The 17,288-nt window shown below is 39.0% G+C and overlaps 1 protein-coding gene across 5 annotated transcripts in view; it reads right to left on the minus strand.

Moving 5' to 3' along the window:
* The window catches only part of SLC10A7 (solute carrier family 10 member 7), a 139,519-nt gene that overhangs the window by 16,030 nt on the left and 106,201 nt on the right, over nt 1–17,288 (minus strand). For 4 of the 5 annotated variants that reach the window (XM_014254822.2, XM_005525597.3, XM_088056753.1 and 1 more), the window contains 3 exons: nt 10,775–10,940; nt 7,826–7,877; nt 6,241–6,314 (listed from right to left, as the gene is read on the minus strand). In XM_014254822.2, the coding sequence (XP_014110297.1) occupies nt 6,241–6,314; nt 7,826–7,877; nt 10,775–10,940 (292 nt within the window). Of the gene's footprint in view, nt 1–4,557; nt 5,023–6,240; nt 6,315–7,825; nt 7,878–10,774; nt 10,941–17,288 lie in introns of those variants that run through there. The other variant, XM_014254823.2, reaches the window with a different exon arrangement.

A 17,288-nucleotide genomic window follows, 5' to 3' on the forward strand; every position in this document is an offset into this window, starting at 1 on the left:
TCTCACCTTGGGGGTGGGGAGGATTGGTGTGTGCAAGCTGGAAACACTCACCCAGTTACAGAAATCTTCTGTCTGTATTTCAGTTTGCTAATATTCTGAAATAGTTAAACATCTATATAAAACCTTGTTTTTTATATATATATATATCCAGAAATACAGGGTTTTGCAGTTGTACTGGAAATATGCAATTTTTTGGGGTCTACTGAGACAGAAGACATGACAGTTAGTTGGTGATAACCTGACTGATAGTACTGGTGGGGGGTAAGAACCAAATGTTGGCTCCAGAAGACTGCCAAGCTAGGACACACCTCACACCTGATGATGAAAAAGAAAGATGCTAACATGAGAAAAGGGCAGTAGATCAAGATGCTTCTGTTCTCCCCACTGTCATCTCATAAAACAGAAATTGCTTGGTTCTTATTTTCCAGAGACAGAGAGGAGAATCACAGAGCTGAGGAAAAAGCCCAGACAATAACCTGCTGTTCCCTCCAAGCAAATGCTGGGCAAAGACTGAAGTGATGGGAAAAACATTTCATTTTGGTCCAAAGAATCACTGCATCAATTAAAAAGGTTCTAGCAGTCATTAAGCCCATTTGTGAGGGATCTCAGAAGCAGAAATGGGAGAGTTCCTAACTCTCTGGGCACTAGTGAGGGGTCCAGACACAGCCTTTAGAAGACACTCATTCTTTGAAGCATTCTCATCCCATCAGCTTCCCTTCTGCCCTGATGGACAGCACCCAGCAGTTCCAGGCAGAGGAGTAGCCTGATCATTTTTACTTCCATCACCCTATCAGACACCTGGGGAAGGAATGAGACTAAAAACCTGTAAAAGATACAAATGCAAATTCAAGCACTACCAACACCAAGAAGTATGACAGGATGTAGTAACATCTGTCCAGCACTCATGAGAAAATTCTGAAGGTAAAAAAACAGCATCAAAAGTCTTACTCTTGAAAACTTTCAGAGAGCAGTTAAACAGGATTATTTTCTGTATCTTTATGTGAAAGGCAGAGAACCTTGATGAATAACTGCCTTAGAGGAAAGTTCTCTGCCAGGAGCAGAGAAAAACCACCACACTCCAAAAATACCAGAGAATAGCCTGAATACTCGCTTAGGGCAACACACATGATTTTGCCATCTTACCTTTCTATTACAGAATGATTAAGAGATTTCTCCTTTTTGAAATCATCCACCTTTTATCTCAGCACAAGTCAGAACATTTTAGCATTTTTCTAGTTAAAGAAGAAAGGTGATTATCACCATACACTACAAAGAGTCTACAATGGATTACTACAGCATTTCAATACATTATTTATCCTGAAAATTCTTATAAGGTGTTATCTGTAGAAAGCATGATAGAAAACTATAGATAGCTGGGAGCAGATTGGAGCTATATGTGAACATGATGCCTTCTGTCCCACTGTGCAGCTGGGGAGCTCAGGGAAGGCATGGGCTGATTAATCCACAGCCTGGATGATACACTCACAGATATTCCCCATATCAGGCTTTTAAGAATTGTTCAACTATAGGCCATTGCTCAAGTACTTGAGCAGTAAGAAGCTGAGTATTTAAAAAATAAATTTGAATTAAAGAAAAAGAAAGTTGGTGTTTCAACTTTTATTTCTAGAATGAACTCTACTCTTGACTGAAAGTATTTGGTAGGCTAGAAACTTTGTATTACTTGAAGGGCTTCATGGCCAGAGAACTGCTACATTGCTGAATCCAAATGAGGAAAAATACACCCCCCCATCACAATCAATACCCTGATCTTATTATTAGGTAGGGTTATTTCTGCTGTTTTGTTTTACAAATCTGCTGTTCATCATATCTCCAGTATTAATATTTGCCCTTGTGGTAGCCAAAATAGGTAACAGTACTTTGATTTTTTCTGGTAAAATAATTTTATATAGTAAATACCAAGAATTAAAGCAAATCTATATTTTTTTACAATCCTGAATTTTCCTTTCAGAGTTGTAACTTCCAGCCAGCAATTCACTAAATAAAATAAAATAACATTCTGCATTTGGCTGCAACTTTTGTGTAAGTGCAAGCAACACCTGCAGTATTTTTTTAAATGAGCCACAGTGATAGCTTTGCACTTCCTTGAGGCCTCTTCTCTTCTCACTGAATGAACTCTAGGGAATGGCATCATGTCGGGCTTTCCAGATGGATTATGTGAAGCCATAGCTCAATGTCATTTTCAATAGCAAGGCTCATAATTAAAGGTCAAATAGTCACTTCATCTGCAATCAATCAATAGAAGAAGTACTAATACTAAGTACTAATCAATCAATGGCAAATGCACTAATAAAAGCCATGCATCAAACGTCTGCATATGTGTGTGCTCACATGTACCGTGCATATATGTGAGCAGGGAGAAGGAGAGAAAGGGAACATGGGGGTGAAAATGCCAGAGGCCACTGTGGATACTATATTTATCTTGGCTTCCTTGCAAGTTTATACCCTGCTTCACTCATTAGGTGAAATGCAAATAAACACTGGTTTTTCCACATGTGTGCTACCCTGCCGCAGCACCCACCTCTATGCAGAGGTACCGGCTTGAGCTCCCAACTACGGAACACAAAGGCACCTACCCTGTGTAATTTGTCCTTACACAAACAAAGCCCTGCACTCTGATCTTTGAGACAAAAAAGCGTGTCAACTGTTCTGTCTACAAAATAAAACCCAGCATATGGGAACAGCACTCATCTCTGCGCAGAGCAAGCACTTATTCATGGATGCAACAGTGGAAGTGGCAGTTGGCCTCATGAGCATGCACTGCATGGGAATTGGTTGGTTTCATAATATGGTGTGGGAGAAAGTGACTTACAAAAGTCTTCTCATGCCTCTCCTATTACCACTTCTAAAGCTTTAAAGCTGTCAGCTCTTCTCCCACTTTAGTTGGTGCCATTCTGAGCTCCCCAGGGAATGGGCCAGACATACCTATTTAGAGTTTCACCTGCCAAGCTGAGAGAAATCAGTTTCAAAGCGAAAGAACAAGTGTTGGGGGGTCATTTATACACTACCACTGGAATCCTGAAGACAAACAAAGCAGAGCCCCACAATGGATGTGAAATGAGAGCGTGAGCCGTGTTTGTGCTTTCAGGCATTGCAGTGACAGAGGGAGAAGGAAAAGCTCTCTCCACCATGCGCCAGCAGTAGATCTCTCGTTGCATGGCTTATAATAAACACCTATGGACAAGCAGAAATGTGCCAGAACAGCAGAAAAGTAAGAGCCAAAATGCCTGTGTTTGTCTTGTTTTTGCTAAGACCAGGGTGGACAGGGAAAGATTTAAACGTCATTCAGAAACAACTAATCCTTAAAAAGGAATTAGTTCTACTCTGCTCCCACCTTCAGTGAAGGAAAAAATGCCGCCTGCTCTGGTTAACGTATTTGTTTACATCATCAGCTCAGGGGCATGCCTCATCACACCCTGGCTTTGTAATACCCAATACTCCTTATTTTCATACAGATTTGTTTTTATACAGCCCTACTTTATCTGGAACTGGTACAAACACCAAACAATAAAATATCAATGGTCCCAAACTCAGCCAGCTGGAATCTGATGCACAGCAAGCACCATGGACACCCATGGAGCAGGGGGACACACAAGAGCAGCAGGTACTTCAGACTTACCAAGGACAGGCTCCTAGGAGATTGTCAAAAGAAGCATTTCCCCATCCCTCTCCCAGGATGACTGGAAAGCAGTCTGCCCCAAAGCTGACAGATAGAACAGTCCATCGCTGAGAAACAGTCCCACAGTACCACGTTCCACTATCTCCCTGTTTCACTTCAACCTGCACACTTAGACATGGATTATCTGGACTAGGGAAAAAAGGTGTTTATGGCTGGGGAGAAGCTGCAGGAGTCCTTGAATTCAAGGTAGTCAAAATATTCTTTCCGGTGTACTCAGGCAAAGAAACCTGCAGAATACAAAAGCTGGCTCATGAGGCTATGCTGATATGAGCAGTAACTTGGAATTGGGAAAATGTGAGCCAAAAGGTCAAGGGAGCTAGGAACCTCAAACTAAGTTCTTCTAAAAAAGAAAATAAAAAATAAAAAATTGAGAGTGTAGTAGCAGAAGAAAAGTGAACTGACTCAGCTGTGTGCACAGTCAGGTCAAGACAGGCTGCATAAGGATGCTTGGTAGAGAGAGTAAGAGAAATGAACAGTCCTCATTTTTTGGGGGGTGATGGCAAGCCCCTTTAGGACTTAAATATTTAAAAAGGTTTTGTGCTTATTTTCTTGGTGTCATGGCAAGCTGGCAGAAATATTCAACTGAGCATATATAAAACTATTCTCACTGGGGAGAGAAGGGGAAAGTTGCATATTTGTGCTGTTAAACACAACCAGCTTCTCTAGCTTTTCCTCTGTAGTATCCCAGTTGTGCCCTAAGTTCATACACATCTCCAAACAGCAAACACAGCAGTGTGCTATGACTTTTTCTACAAATACAAGTGTAACTGTCCTTAATACACGCTCATTTATTAGTCCAAGCTCAATTTCATAGAACATTTGGTTGGAAAAGACCAATGTAATTTAATCTATGTTCTGCTCCAAGGCAGGATCAACTCCAGCTATTTAATTCCTGTCTGAGGCTTGTCTACAATGATAGGAGATTGAAGACATCAATAGGCAATATATTCCAAAGCTGAACTGTTTTACACCAGACAGGTTTCCCTGATTGTTAGCTTAAATCATCATCACTGTAACAAAGTCCTTCCCTTTACAAAGTCCACAGTGACAGGGTTACTTTCTTCCTTCTTTGCATCAACCTTTTATGCATTTGAAGATCACTGCAGTATTTCAGTTATCTTCTCTCAACAATCCCAACCGCTTCAATCTACCTCTGGGGTCGTGTTTTTGAGGTCTATGATCATTCATGGCACTCTCTTCTGATCTCTTTCCAGTTAGTCCACATAATTTTTGAATTGTGGAGCCCAAAACACTGTGCAAATATCAAAAGCCGTAACATTCTCAAGCCACACAACTTTTGCTACTTCTCTGCAACCCACAGGACCCTGTGTTAAAGGAAGGTAGGTTAATTTAGTATGCTATGTATTTGACAAAGCTATGGGGCTGTTACTCATTTCCTTGTACTTCCTACACTGTTAAAATAATTTATTTAATGACTTGGTTCAGTAGCTTTCTACAAAATGAAGTTAAAACTCACTGATCTATAATTCCTCATCCCCTCCTCATTTCCACTGTAAAAAGAGACATTTTGTTTGATTATTCCTTGTCTTCCAGGAACTCCTCCACTTCCACATATTTCAAAGGCACTTGCTAACAGTTCTGCAGCACCAGCCTGGCTCAAGCAAAGAAACCTGAGGTGAGTTTTGCTCTATCAAACCGACTTGGAAAACATCTAAGTTCTTGTTCCTTCCCTGTTCCAGGCTGAGTTCTTACCTTTGTTATTGACACTAGCTATGTTCCTCTTTCACAGATACACTCTTGAAAAGACTCAGATATTCAGTCATATTTGCTTTACCAAACATCTGTTTTTATAATCTGAAAACAGTCCAGTTGTGTCCCTGTCTGAACATAATGGAACTGAACTGAACCAGTTCTGAACCAGTAGCAAGTGGCTGTAAGTATTTCTGATTTAACAGTATTTTGTGAATACCCACCAGAACATTCTATTACTATGGGGTCATAAGTGACAAATACCTCTATGATGTTTTGATAAATAAATTCCAAGAAATAAAGCTATCCAAAGTATCTGCTGACTTCAACACATGCATTTTGGTCACGTTAAGCAAAAGAGTATTGTCTGTGATTTCTAAATAAACTACATCCTTTGATTTTCACTTTTTCATCCCAGCTTTTAGATGCAAGGTTTTACTGTCAATCTGGGCAAGAAGACACCTTGCAATCTCTTCAGAAACAAACCTGAAATTTTATCAGCATTGGATTAGGCAACAGAAAAGAATAAGAACAGGACAGAACAATAGAATAAGAACAGAAAGCAAAATACAGCTTTCCACAAATCAGGCGATCTTACTCTACAACCACTAAAACCTCAGCTGAGAAGATTGTGCTCTCTGCCCTGTAGAAAGCATTCATTTCATCTCTGCAAGAATATTATCCTACTATTAGTATCATACTGGTATCAGTACTTATCACACTAAACCCAAAACCATTTAAGCAGAAAAAAACCAGCAGCCAAACCATTTTTTTTTAAACACAGCAAGGCATGAATGTTATTGTTTTGCTCACAAGCTTATCTCCTGACTTACCCAGGGTGAGGGATTTGTGTGTGGAACAAAAAACTATAGCCACTGTGTCTGCTGGTGTGAAAGTAGAGTTATTCCTGCAAAACAAAAGAGTTTTAATAACCTCTGATAGTAAAACCTTCTTAAAACAGTGTCTATCAAATTTATTACTTTGAGGCTCCATATACACGTTCACATCGCTTTGATCAGTCTAGTGATAGAAATAATTCCACTCATAAATGAACAGTAGTGTTTGATTTATTTTTTTTAGCAGAATTGTTTCTATGTTGTGGCAAGTTTTCTAATAAATACACTCCCATGTGAAGGCCAGGAATTTTGAAGACTTGGTGTGTAGGACACAACTTTATTACAGCCAAGTTTATTTTGTCAAACATGCAAAAATATCACAGCAGCGGCCACTTGCCTCCACAAAAGAAGAGAGAATGACCTATGATTTCTTTTTCTAGTAGGAAACAGTAACAAAATGCTCAGTTTGGACAATATATTGAGTCTGCACAAGGGAGTTAGCTTCCACTTCAGAGAAAAACTACATGTAAGCGTTTAAACACTAGAACTAAGGCCAGGAGGAGTGGGGAAATGACATATATATAGAGAGAGATATGACTGGCCAATTGATCATCCTTGTATCCAAATTAGGAGTAATTCTATGAGATTCTAAATATTCACCATACTGAGCTGGTTACTGCTTAAGGCATTTCAGATTTCACAGTTGGGCCATATCTTCCCCCCAGGTTAGGTCTAGCAGTTCAGAAGTTATTTAAAAATCCCTTTTAAGGCCAGGATATGATCTTGTCACAGAGAAATTTTCTTGTGGCACTAAAAAAAGCCTAAGTAGCTCTAAGACACTGTACCCTTCTTTGTGATTCTCCCTTATGGATATTGTATAATTTATATAAAGCATATGCCTGGAGTCTGCTGTACTGTGGCACTCCCCTTTCAGCAGAGCGCTGCTAAAACAAATACTTCAGTAAGCCTGAGTGAGAGGACAACTTAGGCTACTCCAACCAGCACCAGTGATGCCCTGAGTCACTGGCTAACACCATTCTCACAGCACTACTTTTTGAGAAGTGAACGTACAACTGTCTTTCCTGGTTGATATTTTCAAAAAAGATTAAAAAAAAGCTCTACTAAACATTAGTTCAGGACAACTGTCTTTTAAGAATCACCATATAAATGTAGCAAATTTGACATATTCAGAGAGGAGTGTATTGCCAGCCCAGCAAATGTATCTTGAGATGTAAAAAGTCAAACTGAGTTCTCTCTCTCATATGTCATCAGCATGTCTGCAGGGCAAATTATACCTTCAGTGACATCTGTGCAAATCCATTTTTTTCAGTGGATGAGGTATAGCAGTGATTGATTGAGATTTAACAACTCTGTAATTAACACACAAGAAAGGACAGAATTCAAGTCCTGCTCTCTTAGCCTATGAAATTCTAACAGAGAAAATGCAGCAAGGACAATATGAAATAACCAAAATGAGGTCACCCCTATTCAGAAACCTGCCTTTACACATTTGCAAAAACTTTGTCACCCAAAACAAAGATATCACACAAAAGAAATATTGTGATTCAGCACATTCAATTACCTTGTGGAGAAGAGGAAAGTCAAAAACATGAAGCTCATCTGAACAGAAAATACTGAAAGAGAAACAAACTAAAATTAGAGCATGATTGTAATTACCGTGTCCATGCCTTTTGTTGCCATACTACAGGTCAGAAACGAGGCTGGACCAAATCTATCCAAAGAAATCCACTGACAGACAACCTTTAAAGACTGCCTGGAAGAACAATACAGATCATTGTATCCAGGGAAGCTAGAATTAATGTCATGGCTGCACAAGTTCTTCCTGGAAGAACTCTGAATCAAGTATTTCTTGACACAATGAATGGCAGGAAATAGTGCATATGTTGCACACGTCTTTGAACAAGTTTTGCTTTTTGGGTTGACAACATAAAACCTGTCAGACATGCTCTGGTTGCTGGGCATTTAGAGTTGCTATTCTATAGGAGAAAGCACAGTGTCTAAGGATGATCCAAATAAATACTCTCAGCCCTGGGTATGTTAATCATGATCTTTCATGGGGAGAGGAAGAGAAGATTATCATAGATGTTTGAATTCTCTCTGAGATTAAGGCTAATTCCTGGGCTGGGCAGTGTGTGTCAGACATTTCCTTCAAGCTCTGTAAGTGCAGGTAGTTGTGAGCATCCCAAGGGGAGCTCTTCTCTCTGCCAGCTCTGCTGACACCCACAGGGGCTCTGGGGGGCACAGAGCCCACTGTTGGACTGTAGAGATACAAGGAGAAGCCAGTGGCTTCCATGAGTAGCTGTAAACACTGAGATCACCCCAGAAGATGGGGACTCCCCAGAAGGCTGGAGGAGAGACCCTGTGACCTGCACAGGCCTTTTCTGAGTTTGTGGGTTTTGGGGGAAAGGCTTTTACTTGCAGCAGAACCTGGGGTGGGTCCTGTCCCTATTCCTTGCAAAACTTGTGAGTGCAGTAAGGCTGACATGCCTCATAGGGCACTGCAATTCAAGACAATGCATTTGATTTTGACCCCAGTTTACAATTGGGAAACATGGCAGGGATATTAGCTATTACCAGTGACATTTTCTATTCTTCTACATACATTTCCTAGAATGTATAAATGTCACCTCAGCAGGTACTTAATTCCTCCTTCAACTAAAGGAGCAATCCAATGTTCCTGAATTACAACTTTGCTCCAACTAAGTACATTAATTTAATATGCACAGAAAAAAATAATCCCTTGGTTTATTACACATAATTCTGTAAAGCAATAAACATGTGTTGCTACCAATTATTCCTTGTGAATATTTTCCTGTGGCTAGAATATTAGCATAAAAATGACATAAAAACATTAATCAGCAGAATAACAAACTCAGTTTCATCTCAAACTCCTCGTGCTAATTTCACTTCCTGGTGTAACAGAACACACACATCCAGCCAACACATCCAAAGGTGATACAGAACCTTTTTCTAGAATACAATATGCATACCCATCTCCAAAACTTCCTTGGTTCTTGGTTTTATAAATATTCCAGAAAAAAAAAAAAAAAATCCAATTGTCTAATATGTTCCAAGCAGTTCCAGTGCTTATGTTAATGTTCTTACTAAGAAATTCCAGTTATGTACACTGGCAATGAACACGTAGATATTATTTTCAGTGTATTCCACAGCAAATGGTACATTTCATTCTACATGGCACAAGTACAGAGTTGTCTTGAAGAGAAATAAAGGCCAAGCAAGGCAACAGAAGCAAACACTGTACATCAACTGCTCTAGGAAAAACATGTATTTTTTTAAATAAAAAAGAAACTTTCTTTTTTTTTTCAAAGTAGTGGGTCAGCAGAGTAACATAAAATTATTTCATTCAGAATTTCTCTGCATGTTAAGTCTGAGCTGAAGATCTCTGTACCATCCTTTTTTGCTGAAAACTCTGCACTGATTTAAGTGCAAGGTCCTTCTTGGGTGCCAGTGCAAGTTCATTGCATTTTGAAAAAAGCTCCATAGCATCACTTCCTACTTCTTGCTTTCAGAATAAAACATTTTTATATTTATAATTCCATGTATTATTTCACACAGGTATAATGTTTCATAATAAAAAAAAAAAATGCCACAAATAGGACAGAATTAAGGTCTGATGCACAAAGAGCAGGGACAAATTTCCTACTGGCTTTAGTAGAGGTCAGATTTGCAGAAGATACATTATTTTTATTAGACAGAAGCACATGCAGACACACACCTCAAAGTAGGTGATGGACCAATTTCTTGAAATCTAACAGTTTTAGAGTATGAGGTGTGATTTATACTGAAGTATACTGTAGTTACCTCTCCTCCATGCAAATTGAAACTCCTGATTGTGGACAGTCTGAAGCAAGATGGGAATTCCCTGCTGGGAGAGGAGACAGTGCCAGTACAGCACTGCCTTTCCTGGGAGGGAGCGTTCTGCAAGAATGTTTCCAGCTGATGGCAAGGATACCAGCAGCCTATTCTCACGTGGATGTTATTTAAGGCTGAATGACCTGAGTGCTTCTAAAAGAAACTCTAAGAAATGTGCTCAACCACAGAAACAGATCAACACGTTCAAACTCCCAGCTAGTTTTTAGGTTTAAAATATGCTAAGGAAGAACAGTTTAAAAATTGTAAGAGTGCTTCTGAATAACAGTTCAACCCCAAATCTTTCCTTGCTGTTTGGAACGTGACATCTGTGTATTTTACAGCTGTTTAATAACAAAGAAGCCAAAACCAGAATGCCAATAAATGCTTGTAAAGTACTACTATGACCTTTCAGAAAGGAAGGAGCACAGAGCAACCTCAGGGGCACCTAAACAGCAGGACTCATCCCTCTCTAAATTCTTACTTGACCCCCTAAATGCATCCAGCTCCTAAGAAGTTTGGCAATCTGATTTACTAAATGCTTTAGAAGCTCTAACACCATGTCCCCAGCTCCCCAAATACACGTAGCTCATTACAGACCTGAAACACAAAAAAAGAGTCACTTTAGGGCTGAACTTACTTATGAACACGACTATAATCAAGCTAAATTTATCCAGGTCAATATTTGGATTGGCAAAAGTATCGCAGAATGTTGTGTAGATGATCATCAGGAGCACACAGCTGCTGATAGCACCAAATGGAGGCTTCTTCCTTTCAAGCCAGTCCTTGATATATCTTCGGACAATCTGAAACACAGAAACCAACAGGTTGTCTCTTTTCAAAGATGCAGGGAGCCAAGTTGGGCATCACAAAGTGAATCTGACAGCGGAAAGACACAAAGAGAAGAGAGTAATTTGGATGATGGCCACAGTGGATTTCAAAGCTTCCCTGCCACACAACTCTTCTTCTGGGGAATTTAACATTTGTAGTGCAACTTCCACTGGGTGTCCATAATGAGAGTATATTTTCAAGTGCATTCAAATCTATCCTTAATCATGCCAAATGTTCTTTGCTAGCTGTCACTGAGACATGCCCATTAAGCCTCCCCAAAGTTTATCTCCTCTGCTGATACTAATGGATGTATGTAATTATCACAGTCCCCTTTGCATCAACAGACAATTCCAAGTGCAACTTTGGGAATCTTAAAAATCTGACATCTTCAGGAATTTCATGACGGTAGATAATCGAAAGTGATCCATGGAACATTTTAATATTTAAATAGCTAGCGATGCACCAGAAGTTTTTAATTAAATTATAACTCAAGCTTGAAAAGCAAAAGTGCATGTGTTGTGGGAGTTTAAATAATTCAAACTCTGAATATCTGGAGTTTTTGTAAATCCAAAGACAAATGCCATTTGCACGCTTTAAGAATACCAGAATTAACACATGAAAACAAGGAAACCTACCGTACTTAGCGGAACTTTTGCACTTTCAGGAAACAGAATGAAGCAGTTTTTCAAGAATATTTAGAAACTACTATAAATTTTAAAGCAACCCTCAAATTTCAAATTATGCTGAATACCACAGTACTAAGCCTCAGCAGATACAATGCATCTATTTTAGTCCTGCCTGGGGAGTGACTTTTAGTTTTTCTGTTTACTTTATATGGTTTGAAAAAACTTTTTAAAGCTTTTATCGTACAGCTGCAACTTGTGTTAATTTTTCAGCAATCACATTATCTTGTCTAATTTCTCCTGAGACCTCCTGATGTTCTCTGTTACCACGCTCTTTTGGAAATCACAGCCCAGGATCCTGAAGCACTTCTGCCAGAGGGCTCCAAAGGTGTCTCGCGACCTTCCCTTAGTGGTGCCATTAGCAAACATCACCACCACTGGTTTAATAACACAGAGAATCTTGGAGGTATTCAAGATGAATATCAGGGCATCATCACCAACGCTACCGTAGGACCCTTTCACACAACAAATGCCAAAGCCATGGGATCAAGTTGCTATGTGTTTTCCTCACGTCTCTCAGTTTTCCTCACTGGTTTTCTGGCTTGTTTGCAAGCCTCTCAGCAGGGAAGTCCTGGGAGCAGCTATCCCAGTCACCACAGCAATGAGACTCCATCAGGGCACACATTAAAACTTTGGCACATGGGCTTCATGCCAAGCTAAGCAGGCTGAAGATCAGCACTTACCTCCCAGCACTTGTGGGCTTCCTGCTGATGAAAAATAATAAATTTGCAGGAAAATATCTAAGGGGATGCTCAACGCCCCAGTGGAAACGCTGAACTTTAAAATGTCACACTTGCCAGATGTTAAAGAGAGAAAATAACAAAAAATACAAGGCCAGACTTCTGAAAGAGCCTCCACTGGAGCTCCTACAGCTACTGGGTAGGAATAAGACACTGCATTGATGAAAGAGACATAAGAAAGTGAAGACATGCAGAGGGCAATGTGAAAGACATCTAATAGGAAGTTCAGATTAGTCTAAATCTGAGCAAATTTGGGACTCTAATTATCAGAAGCAAAAAGCAAAGTCTTTCACTTCTAAAGTGAGTGGGTTTTTTTTTAAGAAAGTTAAAAAAAAAATTCTATTATCCCTTAAATTGTCACATTGGGGAAGAAGAAAAACTACTTAAGGCCACCTATTAATTTATGGTCCTTCCAGAAGATTTATACTGAAAGTAACGAGATGTTGAAAAAGAAAAGTGATGGTTCATTATGCCACAGTACAATTTCTAGTAGAAGTATTTAGTACAATACCTATAACCCTGTGCTTGTTCAGGCTTTAATTAAAATAGACATGACAATAATAACATTATACACATATTCATCCTTCACTAACATAGAAGAGAAATTAAAAAAAAATAATTTAAAAATGAAACTGCAAGTATTTCCTCGGAATCTGTTCAATTGAGTGATACCTTCTTTAAATATCCACCTCTACCTAGCCTGGAATTTTTGCGAATCAGTAACCATAAGTACTGGTACAGCTTCTTACTGCACATTGTATTTTTAAAAAAATTATACAGTCACACTCTGAAGAACTAAATTGTGGCTTCAGGAAATCATCTAATCAACCCAGTGTCACGCTAAATGTGCACAAAACACAAGACAAAATTTGTCTTCTCTAACACAGAATCCCTTACATTTTGATCCTGTCACAAGGTTCAACGTGATCTATAATTTCAGAGGTCAATTCCGCCTATAATCACTGATTCAAGGTAACCTAAATTCTTGTATAACTTGATGGGAGAAATATAACCCTACAGAAGCTCATGTCAGCTGATTCATTTTGACTGAAAAACAATCCATTTGTTATTCATGCCTGGCAGAGTTGCTTCAGGACAAGGATGCTTTGAAAGCTTTTTAATTCTTAACCCAATTCTATAACTTTTCAGGGTAAATACAGAACTACAAAAACCAAAATTCTGAATATTTGTAGTGAAATAATGATAAATGCCACAAATACAATAAAGACAACACACATTCAGAGCCTGGGCTGAGATACGAAAGCTTCATTTGTCTGAAATGCAGCACAAGCTAACACAGTCATTTCTGAATGTTAATATCAACCACTGGTATCCAAAATAGCTGCATCACACTGATGGATAAGAGCAAAAAGGGGATGTATTGGATTTTGTGGCAAGGTTTGGAAGCAGGGAAGGCAACAGGGGTGGCTTCTGGGAGAAGCTGCCAGAAGCTTCCCTTATGACTGATGGAGCCAGTGCCAGCCAGCTCCAAGAAGGATCCATCCATCCCTGGCCAAGGCTGAGCTCAGCAGTGACAGGGAGTGATGCACCGTAAAGATTTTCATGCAGATTCAGGTGCCAGCCCCAAAGACAGGAAAAGGCTGACCCAGAGGTTGCACATGAAAGAACATGAAGGTGAATCCCTCCCTCAAGCTGCAGTTTAGTGGAGAGAACAGCAGGAGAGAAGCAAAACTTCGTAGTAGGTGATATTTTATAAATAACCTGCATGATGAAAGAGGCTGATAAACCTACAGAAAAGTTAAACAATAAAAGAACATAAATGTGTTCAGCAGGCAACCACCTCCTGAAGACTACATTCTGGCAATCTCCAAAGGTTTTGGAAAGGCATCAGCTCAAATTTGCTTCAAAACACAGTTTCAGGCTCAAACTTTCCTCTCGCCCAGGATTTAATTTTTAACAACAAAGAAATGTAATTACACTTGAATTAACAGTAGTGTCCCCATTTCAATTTAGTTCTCCTACCAGAATAGTTATATCCACAGTATTTTTCCTACAGACTGCTCTGTATCCTGCCATAACCTCCTTGTCTAAACACCAACCTCCCTAAGCAAATGGGCTCACTGCTCAAATGCTTCTTTCACTTAACATTCTTGGGCAAAGAAACACGATCTGCCATTCCAGGAATGCAGGTAAATAATGCTCATCTGTTATTAGATCACACATGAAAATAGCAGAGGGTGTGCTACAGAAAAACAATTCACTTCTCTAATTGTAACTTCAGAACAGCCACACTGTATGCCCAGAGAAATCTGTCAGTAAAATACAGCTAGACCATTTCCACCTGTCTGCTCAAGTGCTGGACACACAAGATAAAAAATGCAATAAACAGTGTAATTCATTAATGTTCATTATTAATTGAACTAAATAGGGCAAGGAGCTCCCCCCCCCCCCGCCCTTATAGGGAATGGAATCATTTCTGACATTAGTCATGCAGGACATCTGCTAAAAATTGTCTAGATCTGTAGCTTATTTGTTTATTTAACCCAAGAAATGAAAAAACAAACAAAAAACAAACCAAACAACCCAAACCCAAAAAACCCCGAGGAAATGGATAAGAAGTCACCTTTTCTGTTTCCATTATATACAAGAGGCTCTCTTGGTATTTACATCATTATTTAAAATAGATTTTTCCTGATTCTACCAATTCTTTTGGACTGCCTTCCTCTTCAACAGAATTTACAGTGGTTTTACTGCACTTCTGCTCCTTTTATTATGTATTGGTAGGTTCTTCTAAATACCTGGGAAAAACAGCTGGGGCTTTACCACCTCAACAAAGAAACACAAGTCACGTTTACCTTGTGTTCAAACACATGAGTAAACTAGCTGAAATTGCTGGATTATCACCACACCTAAATGCAGCAGTTACCTTATTTGTCTTTTAAGGTAAGATTCCTAACTCATTCTTAATGACAGTACTACTACTTATAGCAACAGACTTATGTAATGAAGTCTAAAACACAAAATTTTCTTTTGAAAATCTTTGAGTCAGGATAGATATTTTCAACGGTCCAGTATTTTTTTCATGTATCTTCTTATATAGTGATGGCAAAACAAGAAAGACAATTGCATGGAATATCAGCAATATCAGTCAGTGAAGCCTGTAAGACATGGAAGGTGAGAAAACTGGGAAGAAAATCAACTAAGATGAGAGAAGCTGTAAAAACCAATATAAAGAATCAGATCTTGGAATAGAAGAGAGATGAATTGGGTTATATAAATTAAATAAGATGGTAAGATAAGCATTCTTCACAGATTTCTATAGCATAGCCAGCCTCCATATATACATGGTCTGCATGCCAGTTCAAATTCACAAAGCAAAACTTGCACCACTTCAGCCAGACCCTGTCCTGATGATTTCACAGGGATTTTATCTGTGTGAAGGCATAAATTCCAACCTGATCCTGAATACGGCTGTAAAGTTCCAAACTTTGTGATGCTTTGCCTGCTTTCCTAGGACACCAACAAATGTCGAATCTATCCTTATGCTACAGTGTGTGCAATCTAATATTTATTTTCTGAACATTTCTTTTCTGAAGATGGGGTGGTAAAAAGCCCATCATTTTGCAATCTGAGGTAAAAAAAAATCTTTTTCTACAAGCAACATGTTTTTTTTTTACCTCAGCTTACCAAATTCCCTCCCCTAAAAGCTATCTTACTCCATTATGTCAGTCAGCTTACTCCCAAGAGGTAGCTCCCGACACGTATACACCTTTAAAGCAAGGTTTATAAAAACCACATGAGGCCATTTTCAAAATTAACTTTCACAGTTTAGGGTAATTTACAACTGTTGTTTTAAAACCTTATAAACAGGTCCAACACAGTAAAAATGTGAAGGATGCCTGCAGCAGCAGTATGTTTCCTTCACATTTTGCATTCTGTGGAAAGGAGGCTCTGTTCCCTGTTGGAGTCAGGTGTTAGTAGGGAGTGAACCGTGCTCTCAAGGCTGTTTATCCACTTTTCTGGTCCTCTGCAACAAGCTCCTGGGAGAGCTCATCTCCCAGGGTACTTCTCCTCCCTGCAGCTCCCCTGGACTTTGAAGAGAATCAGGGCTACTTTTATGTGGATTTAATTTACAAGAACAGAAAGATTTGACACTGTTCCCCCCCTTTTTTTTGATAACAGTTCTGTTAATTTTTGTTTTCAGCACCTTAGTTAAATAGTTAATTCTCCTCCCTATCAACTGCCACCTACCTTCCCCTTTCCATTTTTCATTCTTTAAAAATAAATACCTTGCTAAGCTTTTTAGTTTCAATTTCACTTACACCTTGTATTGCAACATAGCACCCTTTTAGACTTGTGTTTATAAGCACAGCTCCCAAATGCTGATAGGGCTCCTCTGGAACATTTTGGGCAATGATGCAGAAGGCACTTAAAATCCTTTACTTGTAGCACATCAAGAGTTTTTTTGTGTGTGACTAGATTCAGTGAGGATTTCTGTACAACTGGTTTCATTTTATAGATTTGGGAAGAAGAACTACACAGAATCATAACATTAATTTTAGCTTTAGTTAAGGTCTGTTTAATGTGAAGTGCCCACTTTATGCTGGCAGACAAATTACCAATGGGGCAACTAGAGAATGCATGAATGATAATGTACAGACAAGCTTTTTATTATTTATTCATAGAAAACAGTGGGTTTTGGTGTGCTGCTTTGAAAAATGTTCAAACTAGTAGAATATAATGAAAGCATGGTGAAAATTCTATTTCATTAACATTTAATCATAAATCACTCTTTAATATAAAGCATAAAATAAAAGTCTGTCATAAGCACTTAGGTGTAGGGAATGGAGTAAGTCTGCAAAAAGGGAAAAGGAAACATTGCAGAGGGTTTCACTGTTCCTGTTATCTGTCACTTCAGAAGAAAAAAATAAGCAAAGAA

The sequence above is a fragment of the Pseudopodoces humilis genome, chromosome 6, assembly GCF_049639895.1.
Source record: "Pseudopodoces humilis isolate 2021_Gansu_Grassland_sample_001 chromosome 6, ASM4963989v1, whole genome shotgun sequence".
NCBI lineage: Eukaryota > Metazoa > Chordata > Aves > Passeriformes > Paridae > Pseudopodoces > Pseudopodoces humilis.